Below are 10,342 nucleotides of genomic sequence, written 5' to 3'. Positions count from 1 at the left end.
AGAAATTTGATAATGACACTGTTTCCTAATAAAGGAACTGCATCAGAAAGAGCCCTGCTTTACGTGCTATTATCTTGGGGAGGGGTTAACGCCCCCCCCCCCACACACACACTTTCCTCTTTAGAGACGCTCTCTCAGCACACCCCAACCCCTTAAGTCAGACTCACAAAGATGAGACAGTCATCTGGGAGACACAAGATTTAAAGGAATGTTCTCAGAACATACCATACCATCAAAGGGCACCATTGGAAACACATTTTCTCTTCTTGCCCCAGTCAGGGGAAGAGGCTGGTAAAGTCAGTGAGCATCATCTGGACTAGCTGCCCAGGGTAGAGAGCATGGGCTGCTGGGTCGGATGTCTCCTGCTCGGGCCGAAACAGGGTTGGTCCAAACACAATCCCCAGATTGTGAGGGGTCATGCGGTTCTTATCTGAGTGTGCTATCACCCTGCGGGCAAAGGCCAAGAGAAGGGGTGATAAGGCATCAGCTTCGCCACTTCGAATAAATCTAACCTTTCAAAGATTTGAGCAGGGAAGGATTCACCCTTCTTTGTGGGGGCCAAAGGAGACCAAGGAGACAGGGCCTCAAGGGGGATGGAGATAGGACCGGTGGACAAAACTTCAGGATACAACTTGAAGAAACAGGCTAGGATATGACTACCTCTTCCCAGCTTCAGAGACTTCCCCTAGAGCTCTCTCTGATCACAGTTTGGAAGGCTTTAATTCAAACGGCTATCCTCTCTCAGAAGTCACTGCCCAGGTCCAGCTCAGCCAAATAAGCCCTAACCAGTGTTCCAATGGGAAACAAAGAGGCGGAGGGAAGGAGGAGGTTAGATTTCCCTTATTTCTCACACAGCATTGCTGTGCTTAAATTGGTCCCCATTTCCCTATTTGATGCTAACCAGCAGCTTTAGAGCCTCATAATATGACCCCCTGCATAGAGGTTGTCGGTTTCTTCAATCTGCTCTAAATTGAGGTGTTTCCCTACCTTAGCCCCATTCAAATAGACTCCTTGCTGCATGCTCTACCCCACCCTCTTCCTGAATGGACAAAGACGTTCCGTTTTCCCAACCTGCATAAATGCTCCAGGAGGTACCGCAGAGTGTCATGGTTGGGCTTTGGCAGTGAGACTATTAATTCTCGTATTTGAGAGAGACGCTGTTCTGATTCCAGGAGCGCTGGAGAGAAAGAGTAAGGGGAAGGGCATAGGGGTGAGCTCAGGGAAGGCGCCAGTGCAGGGTGGGTAACAGTTCTCTTTCCTAGGCCCATGGAAGACATCATTTATCCAACACAGCTTTCTTTTTCACTGAGCCCAACTGCAGCCTTAGAATTCTTTTCACCTCAGCCCTCTAAACGTTCACACACACACACACACACACACACACACACACACACCAACAATGACAACAACAACAACAACAACAACAACAACTAGAGTTGGCACATGTGTTGAAAGTTATTTACCATCTCTGTCTTCAGGATGAGACAGAAGAGTACAAGGGAACCTCTGCTCCATTCTTTACCACTCATGCCTCCCCCCCAATACCAAGGGCATTTCCCAAAGCTCCCATCCCTTACCAAGGGCAGCACGAAAATCAGGCAGCAGCGATGGGGGTACCAGAGGCTGGGGTAGCTCCCTGAGAAAAAGCTTCAGGGCTCCAGTGACCACATGAATGTCATCCCACTCAGCACTGTCCAAATCCAACCGACCTTCTGGAAGGAGAAGTAGGTATAGAGGGGTTCAGGGTTCATGAAGGGCCACAGGGACATAGAGACTGAGAGATCAGGAGTTTGATAGAAGAATGCGGCTAAGGCAGACCACAAGAATGCCCAGGGGGCCCGCAAGGGGCAAGACAGCCGAGGTAGGGATGGGGACAACCCTTCCAGGAGGAGGACATGGGGAAACCCACAGGGAGCAAGGAGGATATGGGGGACTTTTAAGGATCTAAGGGGATCCTTACTCCGTGTAAATACCTTGTCCTGGTTGTTCTGGGAACATGTACCTCCCATCGGAGGTGACTGCCCGCTCTGTAACAGGTATAGGAAGAGATTAAGAGATAAGGCATGCAGTTCCAGCCAGAAGACCCCCCTGCTCTGCCAGCTCCCTCGTTCAGAACCACCTGGTTCTGAGACATGAAGTTCTCAGTACCACGGCTTGCCTACCGGCCTCCTCACCTCTGTCCACCAGGAAGCGAAGTTTCTGGACCACTGCCAAGTTCCCGCTTACCCGGTAAATGCCATCCACATCCAGACCTAGGAGATGAGGCAAGGAGAAGATAAGAATTGCTGCTCGAACGTGTGTGGAGAGGTCTGGTGAGGGATCCGAGGGTAAAGAGAGAAAAAAGTTAAAATGACAACTAGGGGGAGGGGGGTGGGGAATTCTGGGCCTTGGCCCTTTGAAAGGGCAGACTCTGGGGTCTCCCGGAAAATGACCTCTCTTATCCACAGCAGCAATGCAGAGCCGCACAAAGCTGGGCACGGTGTCTCCTTCCCGCTGACACAGTGATTCCAACTGGCAGCCGAACACCTGGTCTGGGGAGATACAGAGTGAGGTGGGAAGCCAGTGCCAGTGTCGCCCAGGGAAGCTCTTCTGGGCACAGGCCCTCACCTCAAAGCTGGGCTCGCCCTGCAGGCTGTCCGTCCTGGGTATGGACAAGGGGACACCCACCTCCCAACAATCAGCGGTAGTGGGAAAAGCAGTGGTCTCAGAAGACCATTGATTTAGTTTTGGGAAATTCTACTGTGAGCTTCACTGAAGTTTTCTCATCCATGAAATGGGCTGGTGCCCAGATCAAGAACATAAAAACACTACGGGAGGCGGGAAGGAAAAAGGTGCCAGCTAGCCCAGCCCACTTCACCTCGGAGCAGACCCCGCTCCTGCAGGCTTTGTAAGGGTGGTCTTTTAGCGATAAGCCGCTTTAGTTTGTTCCGCACGCGGTTCTGCTCAGTTCCCTCTGGGCAGCGACCTGCAGGAGGCAGGTGGGATCGTAGCTCGAGCGCCGCGGCCGGGAGGAGGAACCTGGAGAGCCGCCCCCAGGCCCCGCCCCCCAGGCGGGCCCGCCTCTAACTGGAGCTCCTGCGGCCGCCGAAACGCCGCAGTGGCTTGAACCCCGACTCCTCTTCTTCGTCCTCCCCAGCGCTCAGCTCCTCCAGCTCCGCCGGTCCCGAGCCTGATAGACGCAGCTCCACCGGATTCTCCCGATCCTAGAAAAGGACGGGTGAGGTGGGCCGAGAGGAGAGAAATCTGCACCCGCGGTTTGAAGCGAGGAAACCGCAACCGGCTGCTGAGGTCCCACGTCCTAGTCCCACCCTAGGGCTCTGCTTGGAGACCACCCTGCCCTCCGCAGCCCTGAACACTTCCCCACTCCCAGGGCCCCGCCCCGGCCCGAGCCTGCCGCCCGCTCTGTCCCGCCCCTTCCGACCCGCCTCACCAGGCGCTCGAGGACCGCCCGCAGTGCCCGGTGCCAGGCCCGCAGCTCGGTCTCGAGGTCTGACTGCAGCAGGAACTCGTGGCCAGGCACCGTTCGGATCTGGGGAGCCGGCGGGGAAAAGGCTTGGGTCAGCGGGACGAGCATGAAAAGCAGGGAGGCCGAGCTGGATCTTGCGGGGAATTGAGGGCGCACCCTCACGTGGGAGGGGGCTTTGGGGGTGCTGGAGAGGGCACTCACGTGCAGGACGTTGCGGCGGCTGGACAGGTGGCGGCCGTGCGCCAGGGCCGCCCCGCGTAGGTCCACACTGCTCTCGGGCCGGGTGCCCGCTGGTCCCTGGCAATCCGGGGAGGAAACCGTGGCAACCGTGCGGTTTCCCTCATTGTCTCCGGGTGGACCGGGAAGACGTGCGAGGCTGTGCTCCTTCCCAATGCTATACCTTCCTCGACACCTCCCTGCCCACCTCCGCCCCACAGGTGGCCGGAGTCCCCCCTGCACCCGCCCTCCCCTCCCTCACACTCACCCAGGCTGAGGAGGGTGCGGCGGGGGGTGGCTCTCGGTAGAACACCAGGCTGTTACCCGCTAACACCACCCAAGATGGGGCCCAGTTCTTCCTGCAGGGGCGGAGGGGCAGCAGAAGCGGTGCAGAGGTCATTTAGAAGCACTAGGAGAGGCGCTCTCCCAACGCTCTGCTCCACCCAACAGACGGGCCGACCACCCAGACCCCAGAGGTCTTCCCAGTCCTCCTCACCTGAGCTTGCGTCCCCCCTGAGCGATCTTAGTCACGTTGAGCTGGCCCGACTTTTCCACCTCCTGGGAAGCGGGGGGGCGCTACGGATAAGTCACCCACTGGCCCTCACAAGGCTCCCCACCTCGGCTTTCCCCTAGGGCGGGGTCCTTTGGAGTTGCGAGGGAAGCTGGGGAAGCGAGGATGCCCAGAGAACACTCAGAAAGAGGAAGATCTTTCTGGAGGAGCAGGAATCAGGGCATGGGGCAAGGAGATTCTCGGCATTCGCACGCAAGTGGGAGGCTTACATGGGGGTCGTCCAGGACCTGCGGCAGAGGCCGAAGGGGCTGCCGGGCCGAAGGCTTGTCGGAGGGGTCGAGCTGGGAGGTGCGTCGCCGGAGGCAGGGTGAACCCTGGGGCAGGGGGGTGGAGAAACAGGTGGAGAAAACACTGACTTGGAAGTCCCTAGCTGCGGGGGAAGAGGGGTGCGGATGTGGGTGACAGGGGTGTAGTAAAGAATGTCTTGCATAAGAGAAAGTCGTGAAAAGATGAAAAGATGGCTTTTCACGACTACATGTAATCTGGAGCAGGAAGGGATCTCACCTGGGGGGCGAGCAGTTCTGGAGACCCTGTGTCAGAGTCTGAGCCCTTCGCCTGAGGCTGCAGGACACCGTTGTCCCCGTTCAAGGTCTGTGTCCCCTCCATGGAGGCAGCGTCCTGGGGGGGAGGGGAGGTAACGCTACATCCAGATGCCACCTCAGCCAGTTCTCAACACCCTTCTCACAACTTTCTGATTCTTCTGATCTTCTGAAAGCCCCAGAAAGAGAACGCACTCCTTCGGGATACAGTAGGGAGAAGGAGGAGATTGGGGCACAAAGATAAGCAGGAGAGAAGGACTCACCGTCTCCCCGGTTCGAGTGCAGCGGCGGCGTGGGGGCTTCCAGGACTTGCAGCCAGTCAGTGAATTTATGTAGAAGCAGCGTCCGGAGTTAGGGTCCAGGTACTGTTCCCAGGTGCCCAGCCTCTGCAGCGGGGGGCATACAGGGTTTGGGGGTGGGGAGCAGGAGCAGCGGCGAAGGTCCACCAAGTTACAGTACACAGGGGGCTCTGACATGAGGGGCCGGGGTCCTGCCTGCCAGGAAAGGGGGAAGAAAGGTAGTTATTCTGCCTGAGCCCTCCGCAGACTCCTCTCCACCTAACCACCTCCTTCCCTCCCCCACCATTTTCTCACCACCGGATCCTGCCTGGGGTGACCCAGGTACTGAGGGAGAAAGCGGTCCCCAGCTGATTTTTTTTTAACTCCCTCCCTCACAGTCTTCTTTGCTCTTCTCCTCACTTCCTGTTGCCAACTTCCCTCCTCCCCCACACCACCCCCACCCCAGGGCTGCAGGAAAGGGGAACAGGCCATGTGTGTGTGTGTGTGTGTGTGTGTGTGTGTGTGAGGGGGGGGGGGTTGAGGGGCACTCCCCACCCTCACATCCTCCAGAGTAAAAGAAGACAGAGAGGAGGGGGGTATGGGAAAGGAGGGGCCATTTTTCAACCACCAGTAACTAAGAGAGGGGAGGGGCTGAGTCTTCAGGAAGAGCAAGGGAGTTCCATCTCTAGAGGGGACTTACTGGTGACTTGAGCTGGCAAAACCCAACACAGGACAGACCCTGCCTTGGGCCAGCAGTCAGAAGGAAGAGAGAGAAAGCATAGCCGAGGTTGGCTTCATTGCAATCCATCTGTCATCTGCCAGGTTCCATGTATCCTCAAGGATCTTTGCTACTTGCTGCCCCTCAGCTAGAATTCTTTCTCATCCCCTCGTTTGCTTCTCAGCTGTTTCTGACTTCTCCTGATTCAGATTCAACTAAATGTCATCTCCTCAGAGATGCCTTCCTAGACCACCTTGGTCACTCTCCATCATATTTACCTTCTTGGTAGCTCTTATCAGTACCAACATATATTTACGCATTATCACTCCATGGGAACCCCTTGAAAGCAGACAGTGTGTCTGTCCTATTTGCCACTGTGCCTAGAACAGGGCCCGGCAGTAAATATCTGTTGACGGCAGGTGCTCAGGAGGAGAACTGTGACTCACCATATTGGCACTGGTCTCTGTCAGCAAGTCCTCCTGGGAGAGAGATCTTCCACTTGGCCCATCCCGGAAGGGCGTCAGGAGAGTGGGCCCCAGATTGGTAGCACTAATACTTCTACACATTTTGGGGGGAAGAGAAGGAGGCTGCTGCGATGTAGTCTGGGCTCTGCTTGGGGTTGCCTGAGATAAATGCAGCTCTTCTGGTGAGCCAGGAAACAACTTTGGCCCTGGAAACAGAAATGAGGAGAGCAGGGGGCTGGTGGTCAGAGGTGTAATCTTGGCTGGGTGCTGCATCCTGGCGGATCACAGGGAAGACAAGAGCAGGGGTGAGATGTTGAAAAATAAAACGAGACCTCACAGACTTGAGAGTGGGAAGAGAGGCAATGGGGACACCATGATGGGGGTGAGGAGTAGGCTGATCACAGGTAAATAAGAGGACGGGATCAGGAGGGAGAAGAAGACTTCCAATAATTCACAGAAGCCAGGGAGGTAAGGAAGCGATGGGGAGGACTTACCACGAGTCCAGAGGGACTGCCTGGTGGTGACGGTGGTTGGGCTCGGGGAAAGTACAGATTCCTCCGTCATGTAGGCAGCTGGTACAAAGATGGGACGAGAGTTGGATGGTGCTCCCAGGCGCCTTGCCAACCACCAGTCTGCATTGGTCTTGCGAAGCAGTCGGAACCTGTCCCCTTCAGCCATAGATACCTGCCTACCATCTGCTGCTGTGTAAGTGAAGTCATAGAGGGCACAGAGCTGGGATCCCCGAGAAGTGTTTCGGGGCCCCAGCCCTAGGCTCCCCCAGGTACTTGGCCACCACTGGCCCAGCTGCATTGTGTTCAATACTGTCACCCGTGGTAAAAAGGGGTGTTGGCTATCCAGAAAGGGACAAAACTGGCTACTTCTAGGCAGAGCAACATGGTTCTAACAGCAGTGTCAGAGGGAGGTAAGGACAGGAAGAGGGTAAAGCAGAGGACCTGAATGGGGGTCAGTGACAAGTTATGGGGGCTGAGAACTCCTGAGCGATGTGACTGGTGAGGAAGTATGTAAGGTGACAGAGGATGTGGTCAGCAGGGCTGCGAGGCCAGCAAGGCAGGAAATCAGACTCGACATAGTTCAGTGATTTTCCTCCAAGTACTTTCTGGGGCCCATGAGAAGATCCAAGGGTAGGAGGAGTTGGTCCAGTTTGGTGGTGGGACTCTTGAGCTGTACACAAGAAGAGGAAAAAGAATCAGGTCTGAGGCAGAACACAGGCAAAGAGAAACCAGCTAATGACAAAGACAAAAATGTTTCTGACCCTTTTTAAATTGACACAGGCACCAATGTTTCCATTACCTAAAGACCTAAAGTTGTGTGCTTCCTGTGTAGAGTCAGAGAGACACAGAAACAGAGAAACAGAGAGCCAGAGAAGTAGCAAGACCAAATTGGAGAGAACAAGAGAGTGGATGGGAAAAACAGAGTGGTTCAGAGTTAGACGCAGAGGTGAAAACTTCCACCATCCTCCCAATCCAGGACATGTTTCAGGGAGCTGAGAAGCCTTGATACAATCCTCTGTATTTAAGCTCTTGGTGAGGGCTCTCGTTTAGTATGTAGGTTCATTCATACATGCTGTTAACAAGGAGGCTGAGCACCTCCTACGTGAAAGAAACAGTGTTAGACATTGGAGATAAGGGAGGGGAAGGAGATAGACACAAGCTTTGCCCTCTTGGAGCTTAAGGACAGGTCTTAACTAACCACATAATAAATGTATTAATTACAATAGAATCAGGGGCTATGGACAACTAGCACAGGATGCTATGACAGCATAATGGGGTGGATGGGAGACTGATGTCAGCTTTTCCCGGGAAGATGGGAGCTGACCTCCCCCATCCATTGTCAGAGGTTTAAAACCCACACTTGTGCTTCCTCCTTACCTGACCACTCCTCTTTTCCCCTTTTCTGTTTCTCCGCAGCACCATGTGAGGCTTTCTGTGAGGCTTTCTGTCTGGCTTTGCAGAGGAGGGGTACCTCCCCCTTGGTGACGTCAGACTGCCAGCTCTCCTCCCCGGACGTGTGATCTGAGGGCTGGGTTACCAGCATTAGGATTCTGCCCCAGTGACATTCCTCCTCAGTTCGCCCGGCTTGCAAAATGTGGAGAATCGCACCTCTCAACCCTTCATTCCCACTTCCAAAATAGTGACCAACTTTACCCACTCATTCATTCATCTAATATTTGTTGAGCACTCAAATCCCATTCTTCTCTGCCTTCTCTGAAGTTCTCTCCTGCACTTTATCATCTACTTCTTTACAGAATCCTTCTCATTAGCTTTTTAATCTTTCCCATCAGGTTTTAAAGGTAGCCAAGTCTTCCCCATCTTTAGACAAACCTCCCTTGGCTGTGCTCTTCAGTAAACATTGTATTTCCTCTCCCTTTTTATAATCAAACTTCTTAAAGAGTTGCCTACACACAGAGGTCTTCATTTCCTCTCTCCTGACTCTCTCACCTTTCTAAGGTCACTCTTCACTTGGGTCATCCCTGAGTTTGCATGGACACTTTGCATTCATAATGCTGCTGGACACCTCAGAAGCTGCCAAAACAATGGATTTTTTTTCTCCTTCTGTAAAAACCGTGAGTGTCCCCCTTACCTTTCTAGCACTTTCTTCTCTGTTGCATAAGGAAAGACTTTCCTTTGCTTGTTCCTTAAACCCCACTGGTCTGTCTGAGATCCTGTGCCCTTTACACTCTGTAGATCCTAGGTAGTCTTAACCTCTCTAGCTCAAATGACCTTCATATGCTGCTGAGTGCTATATTTTCATTCTAGATCTTTATCTAAAGCTCCAGTCTTTTCACTGTCCACTAAAAAAACTCCATTTGGGTATTTCACAGGCACCACAAACACAGTATGTTCTAAACTGATCTTGTCAGCTTTTCCCCAAACCCATTTCTCTTCTAGTACCCCTACTCGGTTAAATTTAAATTCAGTATATATTTATAGAATGCTTATTAGCTTTTGTGCCAGGCAGGAACTGTGGGCTGGGTATTGTCAATTAAGATGACAAATATAATCCCTGCCCTTTCATAACAATTGAAATACAGTGTGCTATTCACTACCATAGGGGAAGTACTATCATCTGTTGGTGCACACAGAGGGTGTACCCAATTGTCCATGCCAGAAACCTGACAGCCAACCTTAATTTCTCTTGTTTCCTCACCATTCACATTTAATCGATTACTAAACCTTTCCAATCTACCTACTTCCTTTAACCCCTATAACTACCACCCTCCTTAGCATCCTCCTTACAAGGATGATATAACCTTACAACTAGTCTCCTAGAATACAATCATTCTTCCTTCCAGCCCATTCCTGCCACAGCAGACACAGTGACCTTTCTAAAACACAAAAATGCCTTGCCACTCTCCTGACTTGACCTTTCAAAGGCTTCTCTTGTCCTCTGAGTAAAGCCCAAATTTTACAATGGATTTACAGACACTTTCTTCCTTTATCCTAGACTTTTCACACTCCCCACTCCAAACTCCAGCCACACACTTATACTTCTGAAGTGCACCGAGGTCTCTGGTCCTTTGCATATGTTCTTTCCTATGCCTGAAACACTTCCTCTCTACACCTCCACCAAACTTCACCTGGCCAGCTCTGACTCACCATTCATATCTCAGTTGAAAGGTCGCTTGCAAAAAAAGGGGCTCTTTTAATGCCTTAGAGTTGGGTAGGGGCCCTAACCAGTAGTTTACACAGCAAGCTTTACATCCTCCATCATAACTTTTGGCAAGCTTTAAATATTATTTGATTATTTCACTTCCCAGGAAGTCTGTGAGCTCTGCCAAGGCAGAAGCCTATATCTATTTTTTTAATAATTCTGTCTTTAATGCCTTGTATAGTTCATGATACAAAGTAACCTTTCTGTGTCTCGCGTCCTCATCTGTAAAACGAGAATGAGAAAACCTATCTCATGGCTTGTTGGTTTGTTTGTATTTTGTTAAATAATAATAATTTTACTATAGCTCATAATATTATGGGTCAAAAATTGAGGTAGGGCTCAACTGGGTGATTTCTTCTGTCCAGTGTGGTATGCAGCAGGCAGATGTGTTGATCTGGAAAGCTTCCCTCACATGCCT

The 10,342-nt window shown here is 52.4% G+C and overlaps 1 protein-coding gene across 4 annotated transcripts; it reads right to left on the bottom strand.

The window, feature by feature from the left end:
• Nucleotides 1-183: 183 nt before the first annotated feature.
• On the bottom strand, nucleotides 184-8,231 carry ARHGAP9 (Rho GTPase activating protein 9). Of its 4 annotated transcripts, XM_045829298.1 has the most exons (19): nucleotides 8,142-8,231; nucleotides 7,206-7,434; nucleotides 6,747-6,824; nucleotides 6,235-6,458; nucleotides 5,056-5,286; nucleotides 4,758-4,871; nucleotides 4,463-4,567; nucleotides 4,179-4,240; nucleotides 3,951-4,041; nucleotides 3,668-3,763; nucleotides 3,431-3,529; nucleotides 3,068-3,203; nucleotides 2,858-2,965; nucleotides 2,433-2,531; nucleotides 2,175-2,252; nucleotides 1,974-2,027; nucleotides 1,578-1,712; nucleotides 1,072-1,177; nucleotides 184-447 (listed from the first exon to the last, which is right to left on the bottom strand). In XM_045829298.1, exons 3-19 carry the CDS (start codon nucleotides 6,814-6,816, stop codon nucleotides 276-278), a joined length of 1,980 nt encoding a protein of 659 aa, XP_045685254.1. In that variant the 5' UTR covers nucleotides 6,817-6,824; nucleotides 7,206-7,434; nucleotides 8,142-8,231; the 3' UTR covers nucleotides 184-275. The 4 variants fall into 4 exon arrangements, 3 of the variants coding, with proteins under 3 accessions (XP_045685254.1, XP_045685253.1, XP_045685255.1); XM_045829297.1 differs by having other exon boundaries at nucleotides 6,747-7,434; XM_045829299.1 differs by lacking the exons at nucleotides 6,235-6,458; nucleotides 6,747-6,824; nucleotides 7,206-7,434; nucleotides 8,142-8,231 and adding an exon at nucleotides 5,386-5,509.
• Between the last annotated feature and the right edge of the window lie 2,111 nt (nucleotides 8,232-10,342).

This window comes from Phyllostomus hastatus, unplaced genomic scaffold (genome assembly GCF_019186645.2).
Source record: "Phyllostomus hastatus isolate PE091 unplaced genomic scaffold, TTU_PhHast_1.1 phas_scaffold_93, whole genome shotgun sequence".
Classification (NCBI taxonomy): Eukaryota; Metazoa; Chordata; class Mammalia; order Chiroptera; family Phyllostomidae; genus Phyllostomus; species Phyllostomus hastatus.
The sequence above is the reverse complement of the archived record's forward strand: the minus strand, read 5'-3'. Positions and strand labels throughout refer to the sequence as shown.